We start from the raw sequence: 24418 nt of genomic DNA, 5'->3' as shown, positions 1-24418 counted from the left end.
TTCTCCTCTCTTTATATTCATAGCAAAAGGAATACTAGAATAGGCCTATATGGTAATATTTCGTTAAGACACTCATGAAATACTTACAGGTGGTCGGCATGGCTGTTGTGTACGCTCCTCCGGGATCTGATGATAAAAAGAAGCGTAATCGATTGAACATTCTGTTGTTGTTGTTTTATTGCGTAATTTGTATAAAATATTCATTAATGCCAAGCTTTTTGGTACAGAGATTCAGTTGTGCTTTATATTTCTTATTGGAAATGATAAGTACATGCATATATATTTTCGCAATAATATATTCCGGCTAACTTCGTTATCCAGCAGAATAATTTTGTTAGCAGCTATTTGTTAGTTATTTGTTAACCTTTGAATTGTTAAACTTACATTTAGGCATTTTGCAGACGAAGCGGTAGACCCTGTCACATTTATGATCATTCCATGTTCCCACCTTGTAGAAATATGATTCCATATGAACACAGTCCTCGTTGCCAGAGTTGTTAGGTTCTCCGGGACCCCAGTTACGGTAATCATACTAAATGTGCAAGATTTTAGATAAAGTAATGGTAATGCAACTATAGTGAGAAAAAACTGTCTGAAGGTTGATTGCGTAAAACATAAGAATTAATATACCGTAAGTGCCGTAAGGTTTTGGAGTGATCAAAATGTAAAGAATATAGCTCTTAGCTGCAAGTCACAAGCACTGCATGTATATCGGGTACAGGGCTACGTACACCCACAATACATACAATTTTGGTCCAAGAATTGCTAACTTTTTCCTGCATGTCATTAACTTATCGAATTTTTAACCCGAAAATTTATAGGGAAGTAGATGAAAATAATAAAGAAGAAATAGCAATTTGTAGGGATGGCAATGCTTCTGTGGTCTGAAATTAAACCCGACGGTTTATTATTATAGAATACCATAGTATAATATATAATGTTTCTTATTCGTCGAACTCATTTTATTGGAAAATTGGCACATTTTGTAACTTGTTCTCTCTCTCTCTCTCTCTATCTCTCTCTCTCTCTGTTTTGGTGTCATATGCCGGCTGTGAAACAGATTAATAATTGATTCAAACAATTCCCTTCCTTGCTATGATATGCCACAAGGAAAAATTGAAATTACCTCACATCCTGACAATCATTTCCTTCGCCCATTATCATTATGATTTTTTTTCTTCACTGACGGTCTTTTTCACCTTTCGGTAATGTTAATCTCATTGATTTAAAAGAATGAAATTGTTATTCCCACATTTTTCACTTCTCAATCCAGTGAAATATCCATGGGCAATGATCGAGGAGCATGTGCCCCCCCCCCCTCCCCTAAACACATTTTAATACAAAATATTACATACCTCAATTTAAAAAATATGCCCCTAATTATGTTGTTACCCCTATATATGTTTACATGTTAACACCCTAAAAAGCATCTGGAAAAATATGATGACATGTTTTTTTTTGCTTGTCAGAGATCTTGCGTGATTGCACCCCCTTCCCCCACCACTCGTTTTTTCAGAACCCTTGATAATAATATTCCGCGTATATAATGTCGCTAAGCGCTTTACAGATATACTATTACCCCGCCCTATATGATCCAGCCCTATCTCAACCCACCGGTGTGCCATCCTCATATTCCCAGCCGCTTTCTGTCCCCCTATCATGAAGACCAGTCCACATACTCTCGCCGATATAGTTGACTCTTTCTGAAAAAATGGAAATAAATAAAGGAGATATGACTTACAACAACAGCATAAATAAGATTTACTGTTACCAACAAAACTACTACCGACACCCCTTGGTTTTAAGCATGTAATTACTGTCAGATAAGCATATATTTTGATACCTCATTATTATTTGTGACACTGACATGTCATCTTTCTTTCATTCTTTCTGTCTAATTCTCTTAAACATACTTTTCAAAAGTATGAAGTGGGGGTAGGGGGGGCTCGAGCCCTGACATGTAGGCTTCTAAATAAGCATATTTTTTGCCTGACTGGGAATTCTGAAAAAGTACAATTTACAAAAAATGAGAAAAAATTCCCCGAAAATCATGTCATTTCAGCAATATTTGTAAATCACTGGTATAGAATTAGAGATAAACCACTTTGGAATTTTGTTTGGAGGCCCCCCCCCCCCCCCCCCATCGATACGCCAGTGGTTGTACCCCCTCTCCCTTACTCCACCACTGATACTACTTACCTGTAAGGAATGACTGTTCTCCGTTCGAGTGAATGCTGACGAGATTAGCTGATGGGAAATAACCTTGACACTGCGCCTGAGCTTCGGGCTGGGTGACGATCAAGGTTGGGAAATAGTAACAACTATCTCCATACAGGTCCCATCCAGACTCACAAGATCCAACTCCTGTTTCAAAATTAGGAAGAAAGTACATGTGATATCATGTTAGTCATTACACTGAATAAATTAGTTGTAGTTCCCCCTTTCTAAAGACATACACTAATGTTAGCTATTTTAGAGCGCACATTTTCTACCACGCAAGGTGCTCGAGGCGTTTCAATTACTCCAGCTCTCGCTGGGCTACCGATGTTGGTGCTTACAGAATTCAAAGGAACTTGTTTCTACCGGTACTTATTTAATACCTGGGTGAAGAGTGACAAAAGTAGATTCATGGGTTCGAATAACAACAATGTTGGAAAATGATTTTACCAAATCTCAGAGAGGTATTAAGTTGTAAACTCATTAACAGTTACACTTATAGTTGTGCAAAAATGATAAGGGGTTTAAAAAAAAAAAAGGGAAAATATACCTCTATTTTAATATGAACTAAAGAGGATTACAGAGATCACAACTGAAGGCATCGAAATACATGTATTAGTGAACATAACCTCCATGCGTCTTGTGATTGTGGAAATGAAGATATATTGGACATCCCTAAAGTGTCGTTGATACCTAAAAGTATTCAGGAAAATACAAGATGAAAGTAATCGAATTATGAGGATAATCCTACCTTGGTCTGGTTGAACTGGTGTCACGACACTTCCTGTGATGAAAAGATAAATACATTCTCGTTTGAATAACCATTGGATAAATAACAATACATTGATAATAGTTGTGTTTACCCAGGGAAGCATCATCAGCATCAATGCTGTTCTTCCTAAAATCACTCCAGTGATTGCCATGTTTACACCTGTGTTGAGAGTGGCAAATGTGGATTAATGTCTTAACAAATGGGACGTTAGTGCCGGGCTTGGATTCAAACCCTTAACCTTGTGAATGATAATCAAGACAGTAAACGAACCACTGTTACAAGGTATCTCCATAATTTATGGTTCCAATTTGTTCTCATCTGATTAGGGCTAAACTTTATCAGGCATGTGAAGTTCTGATTATTCAAAACTGAATTTTAACCTTGTAACCGTTTTCTTGATTAGGCCAAGAATGATACACCACCATCAAGCAATATATCAAACTAATGACATTATTTTGTTTAAAGCAAGAGCGAGGGCAGTGCGAGTCATACTCATAGAGCCAGGCTTAAATTTCAGAAAGAGATATCCCTTCCTACCTGCTTTAATTTTGCAGACAAAACCTCCGAGGAGCTGGCAGTTGTTTTGATACCATTTACCAGCAACATCATCTATAATGAAGAAAGAAATGTTCAGGATTGTTTTACATAAAATGCATCCGTAGAAATACACATAATTCAACGGGATTCTCTTTCGTAATCTAATCCGTTTTTCACGACACATATTCCAAGATAAGTAAAAGACATCAAAATAATTTGTTTTCCTTTTTACATAAACGGGTATAGAAAGATTTTCGAATCAGTGTCGACTCATGACATAATGTTGTTTTCAGTGCATCCGACTCCCCAGCTCTTTTCCCTTCATTAATAATATCTTTATAGAATTAAATGATATTAACCTTACATTAACTAAAACTCTTATCTAGATTTGTGTAGAATAGCTCGGTGTAGCCTTACTGGTTGCCATGTATGCACAGTCTGTTTGAGCGTAAGTGTTGGTAGGAAGACCAGGTGCCCAGTTGATGTAGGTGGAAGTGGTCTCATGTGCCCACGTCCATGTACCATCAGCGATAGAATCTGTAAGTATTTGTGAGAGAGTGCAGAATAATTATGAATAGATATGTACCCCTTCATATAGGTAACTAATACTAATTTCTCATTGTTTACCCATTCCTGCATTTGTTATTACCGCTAACCTTGTCAGGTGCATACGGGTTGAGAGGAACAAAATAATGAGAGCAGAAATATTAGCCCAATATTTAAGCACCGAGCACGGATGGAACCCCAAGCTTCTCTCGTGAGAGTTTAGAGCCTTCACCAGTATCAAACAGTGCTCCTAAAGGAATTCAGTAATTTGGACTGATAGGGAGGTTGAACGAGAAAATAAAAGCATTAAAAGCATAACATAGTTTTTGTTTTATTGGTATATTTACCTGAATATCCAAACCACATATTATCTACATTTTCAGCGTTGATTGTTCCCATGTTACTGGCAATAAAGCTGTTTTCAGGATCGCTGTGAATATGAAATGATCGAAAGAACTGAACATGTTAAATTTCCTTTCATGTTTAGAAGCTATTGCTTATCTGTTTCCATTCAAGGTTCTTTTTCTTGTAATTATTTAGAGCGTTACCATACACGGGAAACATTATAATTCGATTACAACCTATTTCTGCCCGTAAGCCCAAGCAAGGCAACATCAAACAATATGTTTACCAGGTATAATTTACTGATTCGAATAAGATCGTTCTTATGGTACAGCCAAATTATGCTACTGTTAATATACTAATTGATAAGAAATATTTCTCGTCTTGTTCGTAGCATTAAGAAGGGTTACCTTTATCATCATTATATAAACAACTTAAATGTTTCTAAAAACAGATGCAATACAGTTATCAATGTATAGTCATAACGGCCGAGTCAACAGATTAATATGAAACAGAAAACTTCCTATGGTTGGGGTAATCATAATAAAAATAAAGATTGAAAAATCCGCGGGAGTGGATGAACGCTTATTTTAAGGTCGGTAGAATCTGGAAGAAATGTTAAGCGGGTCGACATGGTACCAACCTTAAAATAGATGCGATAAAACCTCCCTGGGCATCGCAATAATACTTCGCATCAAACCATGTCCTGAGTAGTGAGTTAAACTGGTAACACTGACCACCATGTAGAACCCATCCAGGAGCACATATACCTGGTATCAATCATTAAGAAAAGAAAAAGAGATTTTCACATTCTCCGATGTCCATTTCCTACAATCGTCGAATTCCTAACTTAAACCCTGGACTGACCCAAACATTGTGCCTAAGCCTAACATTAAATTTAAGACCACTCTCAACCCTAACTCTTACACTTTATGTATAAAGTAATAAACCCAACATCTTCCAGAGCACACGAAATCGGTACCTGTGTGTTCTCTTTTTAAATGGGCACGCAGACCACTCTGATTTCTACGTGATGAAGCGCACAAAATCAATTCTATGATCTCAATATTACCTTTATATTTATCTGAAATCTGTGTTGTCTAAATTTGAACTGAACACTGGAGACGAAATTATGAAATAGTATTACCTTAATATACAATAGCACACCTTTATTTCCTAAATATATTGTCCTACTTGTGCTACTAAAGATATTCGATATTTAAAGTCGGGTAATAATCATGCTCAATAGGGTTTGACATGGTACGAGAGTTGCATAATGTGAATCCTGAATCTTAGCCCTTTAAAATTCCATACTTAAAGTACATGCATGCCATATTTCTCACTGAATCTACTTTGGCATTTCTTTTATTCTACCTACTTCACAGTCATTGTGAATGGAAATAGCTGCACGAGCGACGAAAATCGTTAATAATGAGGACATAATCGCTTAATGATTAATTGGTTTAACAATATTATTTCTAAAATGCTTACCTTCCGGTCTTTCGCAAATGAACCTCTTCTTTTCACTACAACTATCGACGCTCCACAAGCCATTGTTATCGTATCGTTCGACTTGTGCACAGCCATTGGGGGAAAACCTGACCAAATAGTCGGGAGGAAAAGTGTTTATTATAACTAAATTGATGAAAATTAACACAATTTATTTGGGTATCATATTTTAAAAAATTAGGAAATTAACTGATCAATCCCTTATCTATTTTACATTGTAACTGCTTTTTAAAAAGCTGTATTTTTTTTCTCACCGAGATAACCGTTCATCTGTATCAATTTTATTATGAAACTGGAGTTAATAAATATCATATGCTTCACGATAACAAGATTTTTTAAAAGTAGATTGATATTGAAATCCTAGTTTCTGCAAGAATAACATACTACTGATTTGACTGCAGTATGAATAGCTCTGAAATCATTTGTTTTGTCTTTGTACAGCTAGCTTTGCCGGTGTACAAGTTCACCTAATTTTTTTATTATAGAAGCAATATGTAAATTAAGCCTTAAATAAATGTATATTATCATTAATAGGAATAACTATGTATGGTAATTCGCAAAAAAATTATTACAATGTTGCAAAGCTAAAACTATGGGTAGCTTAAAATTAATATCCAGTATATAACGTTTAACATGACGTCAGTTTAATACTCACGAATTGTTTGGTTCTCCCAAAGCAGTATTCCAGTTAGAGTACGTAGTTGTATCGGTTCCATCTTGCCACATATAGTTTCCCTGGCCTTGGTTCTGAACAACAAATTAAAAAGCCCAAATTGGTCAAACAAGTTTTTTCTTTTTTTAAGGATCCCTTATAAATCTCATAATTAATCAGTTATTGGTAAAGAGACTAAAGTCATAGATTTTGTTTATTCCATGACCGATCGGCATGAGCATTATTTTGATCAGTAAATGAAAATAGCGAACATGGAGGACAATCAAGTTATCACTATCAGGCTTGCGAAAGAAAGTAAGATTGTCATTTGGATCATAGAGGGCACTTACAACAGGCTTACAACAAAAATAATGATTGTTTTAACGTTCTTAAGACACAAAGCTCGAAAAAAAAATTGTGACCAAATGTACAAACAAAGACGAGTTTTTATATCCGATCAAACTGTTGCGTAAGTATAGTATTTCGAAAAACGGTTTAAGTTTTCTGCATCTGTATTAAGATATATTTAGGGGGAAAAAATGTGTTTTGTTAAAAAATATGGAAAATTTGTTTGACGATATTCAAGCTTTTTGAGGATGAGGCAAGTTCACATCTGCTTGAGAGATAACAGGAACCAGAATGATGTAGATTTCCATCCTGACTAAGAAGAGCATGCATGCGATAGACATTTGCTATTGTTACTGTTACCCCATAACAGTGATATATCTAGGGGAAACAAAAACGAAAAATGTGCCCTTAGTTTTGTTATTATGCCCACTTCAAATTTAGAGATCTTTTTTCGCTATAGTGTTTTTGAGTAAATAAGCACGCATTATGTGATGACAATTTATCATTGACATATTTTCTTTTTTTCTTTTTTCATCGGGCCCCCTGTTTTAAGAAATCCTTTCTGATCCACCCCTTCCCCATCTCTAAAAAAAAAAAAACCTGGGTCCCCTCCCCCGTTTCCTCACCAACCGTACACGCACATATAAGACGCACAGATCCCACTTACCCTATCGCTGAGACCTGTCCAGTATGGGATGTTCGCCTTGGATGCCTGGATGGAGTTCGCAAAAGACTGCTCAGCGGCATCGTTGATAGAGATTACGTAACCATCGAGCAGGGTACAATAAGTGATGGCGTCATCGATGTTCTTTGTATCAGACACCCATCTATAGCACTTCCCGTTGTACGACTCCCAGCCGTTCACCGAGTCACATTTAGGAACAACATCTTTACAGAGAACACGGGAAATTTAAAAAAAGAGGAGGGGGGGGTATGTTTCGACTGGAAAGTTTGTGAAAGGTTTCATAATTGTCAATGGATAAGACACTGTATCATTGTATCTCATCTCATCCTATTCATAATCACAATAATTAAAAAATGCAAATCGTAAAGTTATTCATTAGTATATAATTATTAACTGGTTACCATTCAACAAAAATTGATTGTTTTCGAGGAGTTATAATTCAGCAAGAATTTATTACATTCTGGAATGTTACAGTGCAAAAATCGAAAATAAACGTAAAGTTTGGGGTACATGAACAATATTTTGGTTAAAGATAAGGGTACAGGAAGAAACCTGTGCGAATTACGAAACAAAATAAATATAAGTTGTACTCACTAAGTGATCTGGAGCATATAAACCAGTTAGGAGCCAAACATTGCTCATCATTCCATTGCCCATTATTTCGCATTTCTACACAGTCCTCTCCAATTCCATCAATGTTGTTTGGTTCGTTTGGTGCCCAGTTTCTATTTGTTAAATATATGAGTAAGGTAAGCCGTGGTTGTTTAAAAGTGAAAAATTGCTCAAAATTAATGAATATTATATTGTAATATTGTTTGATCCTTGTATAGCGCATATCACATTATGATTATTACGTCTCAAAGTCCCAAAGGGCTGTGGATATTATTACCAAGTCTTTAGCTCCGGCAAACGTACGCTCAATGCCTTTGAGGAATAAATCGTACCGTGTATCCACTTGTCTTTCCAAAGAATGTTATTGCCATGGCAGGGAATCGAACCCCGTACCTTGCGATATATAGGCTTGTCGGTGACGTATCACCTAGACTATAACACCACGTCAAAGCGCCCGGGAGTAAAAATTGTGTTCAGGCTTTCATCGGAGGATAACATAGTAATTAATGGAATTATATATTCTGCTTGATTGAGAAAAATCACCATAGGACAGACTCCTGGAGATCTCGTATCACATCTCTCGTTGCATAATAACTTTCAGAATCGAATTAAAAAGAACAGTAGTATATCACATCAACAGATACAGGTACGATAAATACGTTTAAGGAAGTCTGACAATGCCTGGGTCCGATCAGAATTAGATTGGAGAGAGTATGTCTTTAAATAATTAAATTGTCACGATTGTAAGAGGTATGTATTACTTACGCCAGGGATGGATCTAAGGCTGTACCATCAACCCATTCAAAGCTATTATCAGATTGAATATCATGTAAACCGATCCAAAAGTCTTCAGAATAAATTCCCGTCTGCTGCCCCAACCATGTCTGTTAAATATAAAAAGGTATGAGAGGTTGATAAAAATAAACATTACAAGATCGAAGTATGCTCTGTATTTAATTAGACATAAAGCATAGTACAACGTCGCTTAATTTTTCGTTTTTCATTTATTTCCTTGGTTAAAAAGGCGAGCTCCTATTAATACTTTAAAGAACTATCACGATATGTAAAAGATCGTATTTGAACATTGAGAAACAATAATTATCAACGTTCATAACACGTAACAGCTTCTAATTTCATGATCTTTGTGTGGGTTGATTATTGTCATCAACTCTTCTAGACGTAGTTTTTTTCGTCGTTGCCTGCATCGTTACTTATTTCATGCATTAAAAGAGTGGGCTGGGGTGAAGAAAGTAATAGTATATTAATAATGATAATAATCTTGTTTACCCAGTAAAGCCTCATCAGCTTCAATGCTGTTCTTCCTGAGGAACCTGCAATTAGTATTACCCCCAGCGATTGTCAGGTAACCCTTTATATCTGGGTGGAGAGTGGCAAATGTGGATTAATGCCTTGCCAAATGTATAGTGCCGGACTCAGATTCGAACCCTCAACCTTTGGATTGAGTGTTAAGTGATTGAAACACTATACCCAGACTCCTTCATATTTAGAAATTGATAACACAATACAACAGGTTTCTTTCTCGGAATAAGCTTCTTCAAAAATGATTCTACAACACTATATTTTAGCTTAATTTTGCTTACATTCATATCCCTTGATGTTAGGACGGCAAGTTGTGCTTGGTTATTCTGGCAGTAATCCCTTGCTAGTTGGAATGGACGTAGCTGGGACACCAATAAAAAGCAGGTGTCCTGATATTTCATCCAACCAGAACCACAGTCCTGAGATAATGCTGGGAAATCACAACAAATAAAGCTCGTAATTTTTTTAAAACAAAAATCATTTTTATTTATAGGGAGACGCTCATCTCATTCTTTATAAAGCAAACGAGCAATAAAAAAAAAAATAAACAAAAACAAACTTGGTAAAATGATTGAAGAAATAAAACGCTTTTGTTGTATGAATGATCTATGAATGATTATATATATGTATTATATTGAATAAATAAATATTATTATAATGGAAATGGAGGGGTTCAACTAGTGATAAACGTTCTATCGAATTCGTGTTTATTGGACGCCTCCATTTCTATTTTTATTTGGGGAGGATATAACTTTACATTGTGAATTTCACGATGAGCAGATGATGCACTGCACATAGAGCAATTATCTCTTTTGTAATGTATATCTATGTGATGTAAGTTTTAGTTAATGTTACTTAAAATGGTAATACTGTTGGATTTTCGTTATCTCTTAAGATAAGCGATCCAAAAACCAATGGCACTGCCAACCTCATTGTCCACCCCCAAGTAATAGGAGACAGAGTTGACCAAGACAACTGTTCAGTATTTCTCCGTTTTTGTTAGATATTTTTGTTTACCTTCGGATAAGATAAGCCAGTTTAATCTCCCAGGTTCATTTTAAACTAGAAAATCTCTTCTGATTACATTGCGATAACCAATATCAATATTTAGACGAATTCCTTCATTTAGAGTGCCATCCATCATAAAAATAGATGAAAATTGTATTTTATATCGTAATAACTTTATACATCAATGATATATAAAGATAATCCTTTGTAAAGTAAAAAATAAATGGATATCCACCATCCTCTTATTTACTGCCATAAAATTATGTACTTAAAATTGACATGATATTGGTTATATAGTCTCTATATTATTATGAAATTCAAGTGCATGAATACAACATGAATTATATTCTGAAATCACTAGATGTATTTCGGCCACATCATGCACGGTTTGATATTGAAGTTAATAGACAATAGCAATTCATTATCGCTTATACGGATCAACATACATAAATTAACCATAGTCGAATTACTATGAAAATAATTCATATCATTGAGAAAGTTGGCAGTTTGTAAATCTCACAAAATTCATACATTGGTATATACAGTGTATAAGCGTAGCAAAGAACAGTGCCTGGTGTTTCGGAGGGTATTCGTGTCACGAATTTCACTGGCAAGCAAGCAAGCAACAACCCAAAATGACAGGGTCGAACGTTTGGGGAATCATAGGGGCTTGTTTCCTCTTCCTCCCTTTCCGTCAGGCCGCCCCGAATGTGATGGTATTTCATCGCAGTCTTTTATTTAATTCTATAGCAAAATGATAATAAATACAATTTGTCATATTCTATTGCCAGATCAAGTATTTTGAGATGCATTGGAGCTAATTAACATCAAAATTTGGACCACGCATTTACAATCGTCAAGTGGACGAATAAAAATTAAGGAAGTTGGTGAGCCAAGATATAAACCGGGGTAGCAGTTTCAGATTTGGAACATTACAATGCTGCGTATGACACGGAATTTCATTTGAAGCATTTGGGAGGAATTGTTGACATGCTTGTACTTTTCCCATCTATAAAATATGTCTTTACAAAGATTGATGTAAACTTACCCAGCCCAGCGAGGCTGACTAGCAGCAGTAACCTTAGTATCATCTTGCTTCAAGAAATAAATGCAGCATATGGAGAATAAAATAGCTCAAGTTCAAGCTCAGTCTCTCGGAGAAAACGGTAAAAGGTTATACTTTCACTTTACTTTCTGCCAATCCGATATTTATTTCAAATAATCGGAATCTGCAGACGGAAATAGACGACTAGCGAGATGAAGAAGCTAGAGGCGAGGATTGAACTGTTTAGAGATCAGTCCACCGAAGCTCTTCAATGTTCGAGGGGCGTTGCCTCGAAATGTGTCTATCACTAATCCATTGTTTGCATTGGTCAAGATTGGCCACATCTCTCTCTCTCTCTCTCTCCCTCTTTCATTTGCCTATCCGTGTAAACAAGATTACTGTAACCCAGAATATCATCCCAGACAGCTACCCCCAATTTAAATTACCCCCGGACAGACAATGAAATTCTATTATGAATTTTCGTCCGGCAATTACCCCGTTAAACAATATTTTTAAAATCATCCCATTTACCTTTAGGCAATTATCTAGGATCATCATGGGGTTGAGGCAGTTGTCCGAGAAAAACAATGATACTAATCGTTGTCCGTGCTTTTTATCCTTCCTCGGGGGTAGTTGTCCTCATAGGGCAGTTTTTCAAGGGGAAAATATTATATGGTCCGGGGGTAAATTTGTCCCAGAATGACGTTTCTCCCTGCCTTTCATTATCTCTCTCTCTCTCTCTCTCCCTCTCTCCTCCTCCTCCTCCTCCTCCTGTTCCTTCTTCTTCTCCTTCTTGTTTCTTCTCATTTTTCTTCTTCTGTTTTTTTTCCTCCTTCTACTTCTTGTTCTTGTTCTAATTCTTCTTCTCCTTCTTCTTCTTCTTCTTCTTCTTCTTCTTCTTCTTCTTCTTCTTCTTCTTCTTCTTCTTCTTTTGTTTTGTTGGTTCTTCGTTTCTACTTTGTCACGTCCTCTGCCTCCAGATAAAGTTGCTACTATTCCACACCTTCAGTTTGATTTTCTCTCAATATTCATTTCCTATGCAATATCACTTCTTAAAATAATGAATAAAAACACACCACGTAATGGAGGAACGTGTTGCAATTCGCATTTATAATTATTTTTATTGTGATTTCATAATACGAATTATTTCTATTCATAATGTACACGAACTGAACCGGCCAGGGATTCTTAGTGACCATTATTTAACTAGAAGAAGTTATAATCTGCCACCTTCTTTTCTGCGCATTCTGATTTCGAATTAGTAGTATGAATTCCTCAAAAGTGTAACAGTAAGACCTTGAAAACCGTGTTTGCAAACTTCGATTACGCAATAAACATTGATAATGGACGGTGGTACGAGCTTATACCGTTATCCGAGTATCATTATCACCACAAATTGATCAGTTTGCCAACAGCAACAAATACAAAATACCTCTTATCAAAAAGGAGCTCTGATGTGCAGTGATTAACTTAAATCTTTTAGTAAATACTTGCAATTCTTATCACAGGTGCAATGGTGATTCAACTTGGTTTTAGTTTGGTAATAATATTTTACATCTCTTCTTGATAAGGTCATGCAGTTATTACGTGCAATCTTCATATACTTTTATCTCCCCTCCTCGTTTACTTATTTTGCTGGTAGCTAGCCCCCTCCCCTTTTCTCGCTCTCTCTCTCTCTCTCTCTCTTTCTCTCTCTCTCTTTCTCCCCTTCCCTCTTTCTCCCCTTCCCTCTTTCTCAGTACATATCGTTTCTTTTTGTTCCCATTCTCACTTTAGTCTTTTAATTTTGTTAAATGTACATTATTTTCTTTTCTGGTTTATCCCCTCTTTTCTATCTATCTACTTTATTGTTCTTAAACGATACCCTTATTTCATGTCTTACAAAAGGAATCACCAATATACAATTATTGTTATCATTTTTAACACTTTACTTCCGAACTTAAGAATACAACATAATCGTTTAGGAAAAAGTTATAGCTGAAAAATAATACGATAGACTGACTGATATTGTTTGCAGATGGAGTTATACTACAATAGAACCGTGTCCATTTCCGAGGTTTTCTCGGCCGCCATTTTGTCCCTCTCGCATGATCTCATACTTGACGATATCCAAGTTTGAGACGGTGAGAATGTGATGACCCTTTTGCCTCGTCAGTGGGCTGTTCAGTGTGAAAGAAGATAATATAAAATGAAATTCAATATAAATAACCCCTAGAATTGAGAGACATGTCTTGTCCTTGTAATGATTATGTAACTGGATACTATAAAAAAAAAATTCTGTATTATCTTGTATTGTTTTTGCAATTAATACATATAAAATCAAATTTCTGAAAAAACAAGATGACTGAAAGCATTTCTGCTTTTTACGATTGAACAGGTTATAACATCTTAATATAAATGAAAGTTAATAATTATAGTCATTACACTGTATGGATACTTAAATTGTGTTCGTTTATAATTTAAGCATTTTGTTGACATAAAGAATAACATGCGAATGTCACATAGGAATAATCATTTCAAATGTGTTATTTTAGAGGAATTAAAACAATATGCCCATGAGCGTAACAGTGTAAATATACCAAAAGGCCGAGAAGAGTACATTAGTTATATGATATTGTTTGGCGTATAACTCCATTCCTACTCCTCTTGTTTGAATTCCAGGGAAAATAGACGGTATAAGATCACGCAGTACATTTAAATTTAGTATATATTATCCATTCGGAAATTGTTTTTTATGTGTAAAATTTTTACAACAGAAAACCAGTGAATGTCGTTGATGTGCGACGCCTGGAGGTAATGTATGGCGCGTGTATGATGCTGTTATATTCCACCACCCACCACTCCCCCCCCCCCCCCACTGTTTATCAATCCCTGGATACGCCACTATAAATCGTATCCTGAATCTCTCTTACCTGACTGAAAAGCTATTCAATGATTGAGCCGCATTTCCATAATCGCCCCCTGTTTCAACACCAGACGAAGGTGTGTCCCCGGGTCTGCCGTTTATTGGTTCAATGGAATTAGAATCCGGCATCATTGCATTGCCAATTTACGGTTTCCTTTGAAACAAAAATTAAAACGGAAAGAAAACCATTAAAACAAAGGTAAATAGGCGATAGAGGCGCCAAAAACAGTCAACCTAATATACATAAACATCGTTTTAAAGGTAATTCACATTCATGATCAAGGTATGTGTTTGCGGTGAAAATGTGTACGTCTTAATCATCTACTAAGATCTGTATGAACTTGTATCCGATTTGTAATTTGTTTTCATACTCATCGGCTTTTATTAAGCCTATGTAGAATATTTGAAAAACAAAATAAAATTTCACAAGGAAAAAAGCGGCAAAGTTTGCTCACTCGCAAAATGTAAAACCTTGAAGATTGACATTGTGCCCTCTCCACCCTGTAGGCCTTAATATAGGTCTACATACATATCGTATGTCTGGACAGGTTGGTATCTGGATATTTTATTCCAAAAAATGAGTTCATAAAGTTTAAAAGCAATGTTTAATAAATCTTGTAGGAGTTATGTGGAAGACTATGATAAATGACAAATACACGATGGATTGTGCTATTTGATGGAACTTTATTATAACACAACACTGGTTCTATCATAATTTTTTTAAGCGTATGCTGCGATTAATGTGGGGTAGCATTTCTCTGAAAATGATTTTGATACAAAAATAAATGAATACAATAAAATAAAATAAAATAACACTCACGAGTCATTTTACACTTACATTAACACCAAGATGGAATTAATCTGCAAAATTATATAAGCTTTCTGTCTACTGGTGCCGTCTATTAAAAATTCGCATTTTCTGTGTTTGTTTGTGTTTTATACATAATGCTATAGTAGCATGTGCGCGCACATTAAACAATGAACACGCATACGATACGTCACAATACATTTCATTAATTATATCGAATAGTAAAGACAAGCTACTGATATTAATTAGTTAATAAAACATAAGAGTATATTTTTTATTCATTCCCACTAAAAACGCCACAGACCATTCCACAAATAAATACTAAATTCTACGAGTCTCGCTCTTTTCAGGTTGCATCGGCCAAACTTTGGAATAAATTGCCGGAAAATCTTTTTAAAGAACTGTGATACTGTTTACAACGTTAAGGCGCGTCTTAAAATATTTCTTTTTCAAAATACTTTCCAATGTTAACGAGAGGAAGTTTGTTGAGCTCACTATTCTTATGTTACTCTATCCAGTTTTCCTTCTTACAGCACAAAGACATAATGGATATGCGCTATATAAGTATTATTATAATGATGATAAAACAATGTTTATGCTTCAAACAAAGGGCACTATGCTGCCAAGGTGTATAGGAACCCTAAAAGCGGGCATAAAAGAGACATCCACAGATTATACCAAAACCCATCCTAAGGCGTCTTTGAGTTCCATCTAGTTTACACCGAACTCTTCATCTTCATCGGTTTACACGGCGCCGCGGGGTGGAGACGATTAGCATATCCGGACACCTACCCCTTGGACATCCACCCCCGGATAACCACCCCCAGTCACTACCACCCCCTAGGACAACTACCCACTAGGGCAACCACCCTCTGAAAGACTACCAATCGGTACAACTATACCCTCCAGACAACTACCCAGGGGGGTGTTTCATCAACTAAAATCGATTTCGATTTTAAAAATCAATTTTAAGGCCGAATCAATAAGCTTAAAACCGATACTTGTGAGTTGTTTCAGTCGATTTTTAGATCGATTTTAGGGCTTAATAGTGAAACACCTCCCCGGACAAATACCCCCTAGGATAGTTGTCCTATAGAGGATGGTTGTCGTAGGGGTAGTTGTCTGGGGACCTAGTTACCCTGGTGGTAGTTGTCCGGGGGTAGTTGTCCTATAGGTGGTAATTTACTGGGGGGGGGGGGTATTTGACTGGGGGTGGTGATCCGGGGGATGGATGTCCAGGGAGTAGAACCATTAATTAGGAATGTGCGAGGGCAGCTTTAAAACTTTCCAGAGTAGCTTCGTAATAAATAAAATGTATGTTTATGAACTCAGACAGGGAACCAGACTCGACTAGCACTTGTGCTAACTTGTGCTAACTTCTGGTACCCCCTTTAACAACAAAAGTGTACACATAATATTTTATTCCATTTGTATACGACATACTTTGTAAAACAATATTTATATTATTCATGTGTAATGTTATCGATCTTGTGTTATATTGTTATATTTTATGTAATCATGCTTGATACATTATGTTTTACTTGTTATTATTTTTGTTGTTAATAAACTCAAACTCAAACTCAAACTCAAACTCAAATTGAACTGACAGATAAGCCCATGAGGAAATGCAGTTAACATCCTTCGATGAATGAATTTTCATTTTCAAAGTTTACACTCATATACAGATTAAATCACTTGAAGAAAAAATTCTACTATCTTGTAAACAAAATATGAAAGGCGTATGTATGCCAGGTCGTGAAAAGTATCGGTAAGCATCAACTTGAAACAGGTGAAACCCCTTTTTAGGTCTAACGAGCCACGCCCATATTATTTTGCTCCTTCGAGGTGGTATTCCGAAGCTTGCTTGCTTTCCTACCGTGCCACCGGTCGCTTCGGAGCGGCGTGGCACTGCACCGTGCACCGACAGTGCTACGTTCGTACTGTACAGCGGCTGCTAAGGGAGCGACGTTAGTTACACAACAGTAGATCAAAGCACCTTTGACAATTAGGCCGCCAAAATGTTTACCGACGAAGAATTCGAGAAATATTTGAAGGAATTAGATAACCCAGACCTCTCCGAATTCGAATTCTTCACTGAATCTACGGGAGTGAAAGTATACCGGCGATATAACAAGGTAATTACCTCGAGAACATTATAGAACTGTCCCACGCATCTTATTTCGTGTATGGCAGAAACATGATCATTGCCTAGCTTCAGGCCAGGCTAAAGCTAAAGCTAAGTAAAAAATAATTGAATGATTAAATATCGATACCAATTTTAACTCATAGACCCCTTTCTCATTCACTTTGCTGGATCAATCTATGAGCTATGCTAGACCGATCCACTAGACCGCCTCGAGGTATGGTTCAATAATGGTTCGTTTGGTTTCACACTTGTCTCAATTTTTTACTTGTGTTCATCATGGTTTGTTTTGTTTCCTTCACAATATTGCCATTTATACATCACCTAAGTAGATCATTGTCATTTGATTGAATGACTGTTGGTCGCATGATATTTAATAGATGTGCTATTGCACGGGCATGCATTTTTGGTACTATTCGCTGTAGTACTACTATTCAACGAGCCTGCATTTTTGGTTATATGCAGACTGCGTACCTCTCTGCGCTGCACGTATACCATTGTTATATTAGCTGCATGCATCTGACGTGAAGGCAATCTGAATATAATCGAGAAGGCCTGACTCCAACTCCAATTTATCTTTAATATAAGGAGCAAAGCATAATTTGTTGAAAAATTAACGTAAATTCAATTCAACTCGGCTGACGCCTCATTGAATAGAACATTAAACTTTCAACTCATGAAAATATTCACACTATTGTTATTTTTATTCATAGCTTGAATTGCATTTTGAAAGTTTCCTGAAATTTCTATGGTATTTTAAATTGTATGTAAAAGTGAGGAATTATCCACCATATTTTGTCTTTGTTGCAGCCAGCAGAGGAAAAAATGACATCATAGTCTCAATCAAATTAGGCCTGATCTTGATTTTATTATTTCAAAAATAAAGGTTATAAAGTTAATATGAATTTTCCATTATAAAACTTTATGACTTTTCTTTTTCTGAATTGAAACAGACCTCTGGATTGTATGATTACAAAACGATAGGTGGCATTGATGTACCAGTAGATACATGTTTTGCTGTTTATACTGACTTGGAGTACAGGAAAAAATGGGATTCATATGTGAAAGGTAAATAGGTTTATATAATGTACATGTATCTTACTTATTTGAACAACACTCTGCAAAAAATGAGAGTGGACCCTCTTTATTGTTCAAAATTTTCATATAAACCCTTAATATAATAACGCAATTCATGCGTCAATGGTGTGATATTATTTTTAAGGGGATTTGGTTATGTTCATTTTGATATGAAAGATTAGGTTATATTAAATGTTTATTTGAAAATCTTAATAATGCGTAGTGTCCACTTTCTTTTTTTGCTGAGTGTGTATGCAGAGAATCAATTTAAATTATAAAATCTGTAGGAATCAGCAATATGCTCTATAATAAATAGTAGTAGTAGTAGTAGTGGTGGTAGTGGTAGAGGTAGTTCTATTCTAATGATATTATCATAACTTGCTTTCTCTCTCTCTTTCCCTCCCTTTTGAAGATTAATTGAAAATGTACCTGTTTTATTACGTATGATCAAATGTTTCGTAATGATTAACATTATTTTGCCATGCTCATGAGCAACTCATGTGTTAGATTTCAAGATTTATGCATAAGTTTGACAAAAACTACATAAACCTTTACCTGATTTTAACCCAAATGATTTTTTTTTTTAATACACTTTTCCTCTATTTCATTGGCATCCAACTTTTAACTTCATGTGAAATTAAGATTTAACAATATTTTTTGTCTTTTTTTTCCTTTTCTTTAATAATCTGAAGGATTAAGGATTTTAATGACATTGCTCTTCTTTTCTTTTCTTGTCTCTAAAAAAATCATCTAGAATTGTATCAATTTGAAGAGGATGGAAAGAAAGGTGTCTATTGGCGAGTGGCTTTCCCATTTCCTCTCTCAAATAGAGACGTAAGTTGGAAATAGTTTTGCTTTTCTTGTAGAAAACTGGTGCTTAAGTAGCATGTAACCAAGTAAAATGTTGATGATAGAGAGAAAAGTATACGATTTTGTGGGGGGGAAAAGGAAGAACAGAAACTACGATTCACATCAGAAAGAGTCCATTTTGAGTTGACATTACAATTGGAACAGGGGAGTTTGAATTGTTTGTCTGTGTCTGTTATTCTACATCTCGTGACTTTGTAAACTTGTCTTCCCTTTTATGTTTACAAGCATGGGGGATGGTGATAGAAAATTCAGTTTGGTTGATAATTGTATTGTTACGTTTTGGAAGTCACCTTATAGTATATCACGTATGCCATCTTGTCCTCATTCATCTCCCCTGTATCTCTTACTTTTCTCTCCCTCTTTATAAAATACTGACCGTCATTCTCAAATTTTGATAACTTTTCTATGTGACGTCTTTCTCTCATTTTTCCAGTATGTGTTTGTCAGAGAGACAAGAGAGTTTGACCTGAATGGGAAACATATATATGTTTGTCTTGGAAGGAGTGCTGAATTCAAATCAAAGAAGGAAAAATCTGGTGTGGTACGAGTTAATGATTTCCTTCAAAGTATGATCTTTACTTCAGATGGCAATGGAACCAAAGGTGAGTTAGTCAGAAATGTTTCTTTATGAGTCCTCGAGGGCTTGTATTCAATTTAATACTTGAAGTTTATCAGTATTCTACTTAGCTTTTAGCTTAGCTAGGTAAATTGGCTCAAGTCTTATTCAGATCACATTTACCGGTAAGTAATTTACCTTAGTAATCCAATTTTGAGATAATAAACTTTTACGTGTACTTACTAATGAATGTCACTGAGCCAGCCCCAAAAAAATGAATCATTCATTCCTCATTCAGATACAGTGGTAAACATCCCATCCTCCAGACAGTAAGTTGACTGTAGATCATGCGTGTTGGAGTTTTACCACCTAAGTATGTTAAGCACCCACTGCACAAATGGTAAATTAGTAGGGAGTAGGGAGGTGTGTCTATATACACCTGCACAACCCAATTATTTGCACCAGGAGAAAAGACCCACGAGTTACAGTGAACGTTCTCTTTCTTGGTGGCTTTGCCAAATTATGATTGTTGGGCCTTGAGGAAGAATGGTATTATTACTGAAAAGGCTACCCTGGGTAAATAAGGCATATTATTAATTATAATTATAATTATGACTGTGGAGGATGTGTTGTATAATCAGTTCGACTATGAGTGCCATTGTGTCATCGATGCTTCTAATAACTTGAATTTTTAAATCTTGTTTATCTCCTGGACAGCATTCATGCATTACTATGACAACCCAAGGGGGATGATTCCTACGTGGCTTATCAATTGGGCAGCTAAGGTGAGATATCCTGTCCTAATATTTCTTGCTCTTGGCTAACTTTAAAAAAAGGAAAGTCCACATTAACTTGATTTTGATTTACCGGTAAGCAGAAACAGAAATACGTGTCTGAGAACATTTTTGAGAAAATTCTGATTACGGTACTGGTATGAATACATGACAGCTACAAATTTGTAGAGATTGAAGATCTCTACACAATTTAGCATCACTATGATATCCTTTGATATCTACTCTTAAATTGGTCTATTAAAAAAAAACATTCTTAATAGAGTTTTTTTTTTTTTTTTCAAAGAAAATTATTTTTCCAAGTTTTGCTAGAAGTGTGTAAATTTTAAAGAATTTGAAGAGGTATTTCTCAATAAATAAATCTACTGTTTCATCGCAAGTCCAGACTTTGGGATTCTTTGAAATGTTTAAAATTTTGATTTGTTCATGTTTTCTCGTAAAATGTGTACAAACTCCTATCATGCTGCTTTCATTTAAATCAATTGAATATCCAATCAGAATTCCCTTCCAGTATTCTCTCTCAGTCTTTACCTTTTTTTCTATCTCTCTTTTCCCTATTTTTCATAATTTCTTTCTTTCCAAATTACTTGCCATTCACAGCTGTATTTGTTTGAATGTACGGTATGTGGTTTGTGTGTTTTTGTTAGCATCCGATCTGGTACTATTTACTTTAAATGCAAGAGAAATGCACAAATATAGATGATCATAATCCACTATCTTTGTATGCAATTATATTTTTGATCATTTATGATTTATACATGTATTAAGTAATGGTCTCACATTTTTATCCAAAAGCTAAATAAATGTAAATAATGAAATTTTGTGCTTCTTTTACAGAGTGGAATACCAGGTTTCTTGGCTAAGATGGTGATCGCATGTAACAGTTATGATAAGTATCTAGCGTCCAAGAAGTGATGAAAGTCTATTTTCATGTCCATCCAATAAGCAACTAGTCAAGATTAGAAGTCTGTTTTGTGTAGGCCTATTTATATAGTAGATTATATATCTTTACCAAAATATTATTTGATATAGCACAAGTAGTACCCACTTTATTTCAGTTTCTTCACTTTAGTCAAAATATTTAAATTATATTTAACGCTAGTACAAACATTTCAGTCTCAATAATTAGCCTTTACTAACAACACTTTTGTGTAAACAAAGGTAGTTTTATAGTAAATTATATTTGTTTGTCATAATCATAATGTATTCCTGTGTTTTCAAGCATTGTTTATATGCCATATACAACACATTCTGTTGTAATGTAGATGTTGGTCATTTTGTGTTTTGAAAGAAGCTGGAAAGTAACCATTCAGCCAATTTGAAGTGCCCATTTGTATTCTGGTAGTGATTGCAACTCATGAAATTCTTTGTAGAAGTAATATTTAGAGCTGATTTTGGAAAATAGTGAACGGATATGGAACTCCAAACATACAGATTTTAAGGTTTTTTGATGTACATCTACTTACAAACTATTTTAATGATATTTGAGAAGAGGAAAGTCCCACGGAAGTGATAGCCTTTAAGTGTTTTGATCTTTACGAGAGAAATTTTATCCATCTTTATTTATGAATCCGACCCCCCCCCCCCCCATAGAAATGTGTTTATTTTGCCAATTTTATTGAGAGGTTTGCTGTATGTAGCTGAAAGAAAGGTTATGGAGTTCAAAACCAAAGTGTTTGTCATTCCATAGTTTACTCCAAGCATGAAAATCAAATACCTGCCGTTCCTTTTCTTGCCATTTCAATTTATTAGGAATTATCTAATACCTTTACTTTGTGAGATAGGTCATAGAGATTGTATTGAGGCTTATTCAGATATGACCACCACACCACGGTAAACCGCAACACAAAAGTTTGCCAGTTTATTTTGTTAATGCATGGGAACTGCGGGCAACTGCGGTCTTACGCATATTCACTGTGCTTTGTGATATAAGATAGGAAATATTAAGCGTATTACACTTTGCGTCATTAAAAAAGTGCTGTAGTTTTGCCGCCTCCCATATGAACAAAGCTTTAGGGATACACAGTGTCATTGGAATTTGCCATTATTGTACAATTTTTTTTTAATGAATTCATCAATTGAAACAAATTGGACCTTCATATTAGCCCAAATAATGCAACCTCATTAGCACCTCGCATTGAAATGAAAATGATAGCCAAATTTATTAACATTCTACATGGTTAATATAATGTGCTATCTCATTTAAGAAAAAAGTTGGTCTTTAGTAATAGATTCTTGTATTTTCTCATAGTACATCTCTGTATATGTGTACCATACAAGCCTCAGAGCTGCATCATCAGGTATTTTTGTATGACATTTTATAAAAAATTATGCGTCTCGGGACATTATCTTTCAGTTGAAGCTGTGTGAATTTAATTAGTCATTTTTATAAGGATGAAAAACCGAAGAGTGTAGTGACGATGTACTCTATATTTTGCAGTGAGTTTGTATTTAGTGTGTAAAAATGCTGATAGTGCACAAATTGTTATATTTTTATGTTTATAGTGGGAAATAACTTAGAATATATCTTTCTTTTGTCAATTAGAGTTTGTTACAGGGTATAATAAAATCAGAATAACGTCCATTACCCACTTAATTACTTACATAAATTATTGGCTAAATGCAATTGTTTGGATTGTTAAAGAATAAGCACAAACAGCCCCTTGAAGGTATAATATCCAGAAAAGGAGACTAGCACTATACTGATCTCATTGTATTTGAGAAATATAGTTTGCACAAAGTTTGAGTTTGTTTCAGTTGCATCGTAGATTGAACAAATAATTTTGAATGTACAACATGTGCCTTGGTTCTGTATGATTTCATTACCTGTGTCCTAATGTGATTATAATAACAATAATAATGTACTTAGATTCTCTGGCTTGATGTCATTCTTCTGGGTGGATGGTCGGTCCTCCTCCCATCAAACTTGTGCACAATTCCATAAGCAATAGATTGGATGCACTCGATGTAAATATGTTTATCCTTTGGAAAGCTGTGACAGTTGCAGCTATTTTTCATTCCTGTTGTATTTATTGTTTTACTTCATTGTTTTTTTTTGTGAAATAAGTACATTAATTTTGGAATATGTTTTTTTCAACTTTTTGAATTAACAAGTATTGAATCATAGCCTGTATACACTGAAAAAAAAAGTGTTTTTCAGAAAGTTCTGCATGGCCTGTGGAGCATACATGTATATATGCCATTGATCTTTACACATTTTGTGTAAACATTTATATGTAAACTAGCAGCTAAAAAAAAAAATCCACATTCATACTGTTTCAAATATTGATCGGATTGAATATATACCTTAGGCAAGATTAGTCTAGTCTTGGTTACATAATAAAGTCTGTTCTTTTTCAGAAATACATGTACACATACTTAATATAGTGAGCATAGAGATGATAGAGAACGTGCAATAAATAAATGTTTATATGAAATAAGAAATGTGATGATCATTATATGTCTCTGAGTCAGAGTCTGCTTGGCTTAGGTTTTTAGAGCTAGATGTATCTCTCTCTCTCTCTTGCCCCCTCATGGTCCTTTTTTTCTCACATTTCTTTGCTACCATTGCTCTATCTTTCACTCCTTTCTCTCTCTCTCTCTCTCTCTCTCTCTCCCTCTCTCTCTCTCTCTCCTTTCTCTCTCTCTCTCTCTCTCCCTCTCCCTCTCTCTCCT

General features: G+C 35.3%; 2 protein-coding genes across 2 annotated transcripts in view; one reads left to right on the top strand and one right to left on the bottom strand.

Moving 5' to 3' along the window:
- Positions 1-11841, bottom strand: part of LOC757247 (macrophage mannose receptor 1) — a 34052-nt gene extending 22211 nt beyond the window's left edge. Inside the window, exons 1-16 of the mRNA XM_001197720.4 lie at positions 11597-11841; positions 9822-9970; positions 8986-9104; positions 8203-8333; positions 7591-7811; positions 6579-6670; positions 5906-6012; positions 5058-5184; positions 4420-4502; positions 3944-4063; positions 3527-3598; positions 2969-3001; positions 2200-2364; positions 1615-1703; positions 385-532; positions 88-126 (exon numbers count right to left, since the gene is read on the bottom strand). Coding sequence (XP_001197720.3) covers positions 88-126; positions 385-532; positions 1615-1703; positions 2200-2364; positions 2969-3001; positions 3527-3598; positions 3944-4063; positions 4420-4502; positions 5058-5184; positions 5906-6012; positions 6579-6670; positions 7591-7811; positions 8203-8333; positions 8986-9104; positions 9822-9970; positions 11597-11639 — 1738 coding nt within the window. The 5' untranslated portion in view covers positions 11640-11841. The remainder of the gene's footprint in view (positions 1-87; positions 127-384; positions 533-1614; positions 1704-2199; positions 2365-2968; positions 3002-3526; positions 3599-3943; positions 4064-4419; positions 4503-5057; positions 5185-5905; positions 6013-6578; positions 6671-7590; positions 7812-8202; positions 8334-8985; positions 9105-9821; positions 9971-11596) is intronic.
- Positions 11842-17197: 5356 nt separating this feature from the next.
- On the top strand, positions 17198-24187 carry LOC578647 (phosphatidylcholine transfer protein). Its single transcript, XM_778804.4, has 6 exons — positions 17198-17441; positions 18403-18517; positions 19281-19360; positions 19830-19998; positions 20670-20737; positions 21581-24187. The coding sequence occupies exons 1-6, from the start codon at positions 17325-17327 to the stop codon at positions 21656-21658; spliced, it is 627 nt and encodes a 208-aa protein (XP_783897.2). The 5' UTR covers positions 17198-17324; the 3' UTR covers positions 21659-24187.
- The last annotated feature ends 231 nt before the right edge of the window (positions 24188-24418 follow it).

Source organism: Strongylocentrotus purpuratus, unplaced genomic scaffold, assembly GCF_000002235.5.
Source record: "Strongylocentrotus purpuratus isolate Spur 01 unplaced genomic scaffold, Spur_5.0 spur5_scaffold_6, whole genome shotgun sequence".
Classification (NCBI taxonomy): Eukaryota; Metazoa; Echinodermata; class Echinoidea; order Camarodonta; family Strongylocentrotidae; genus Strongylocentrotus; species Strongylocentrotus purpuratus.
This window is presented reverse-complemented; position numbering and strand designations above follow the sequence as displayed.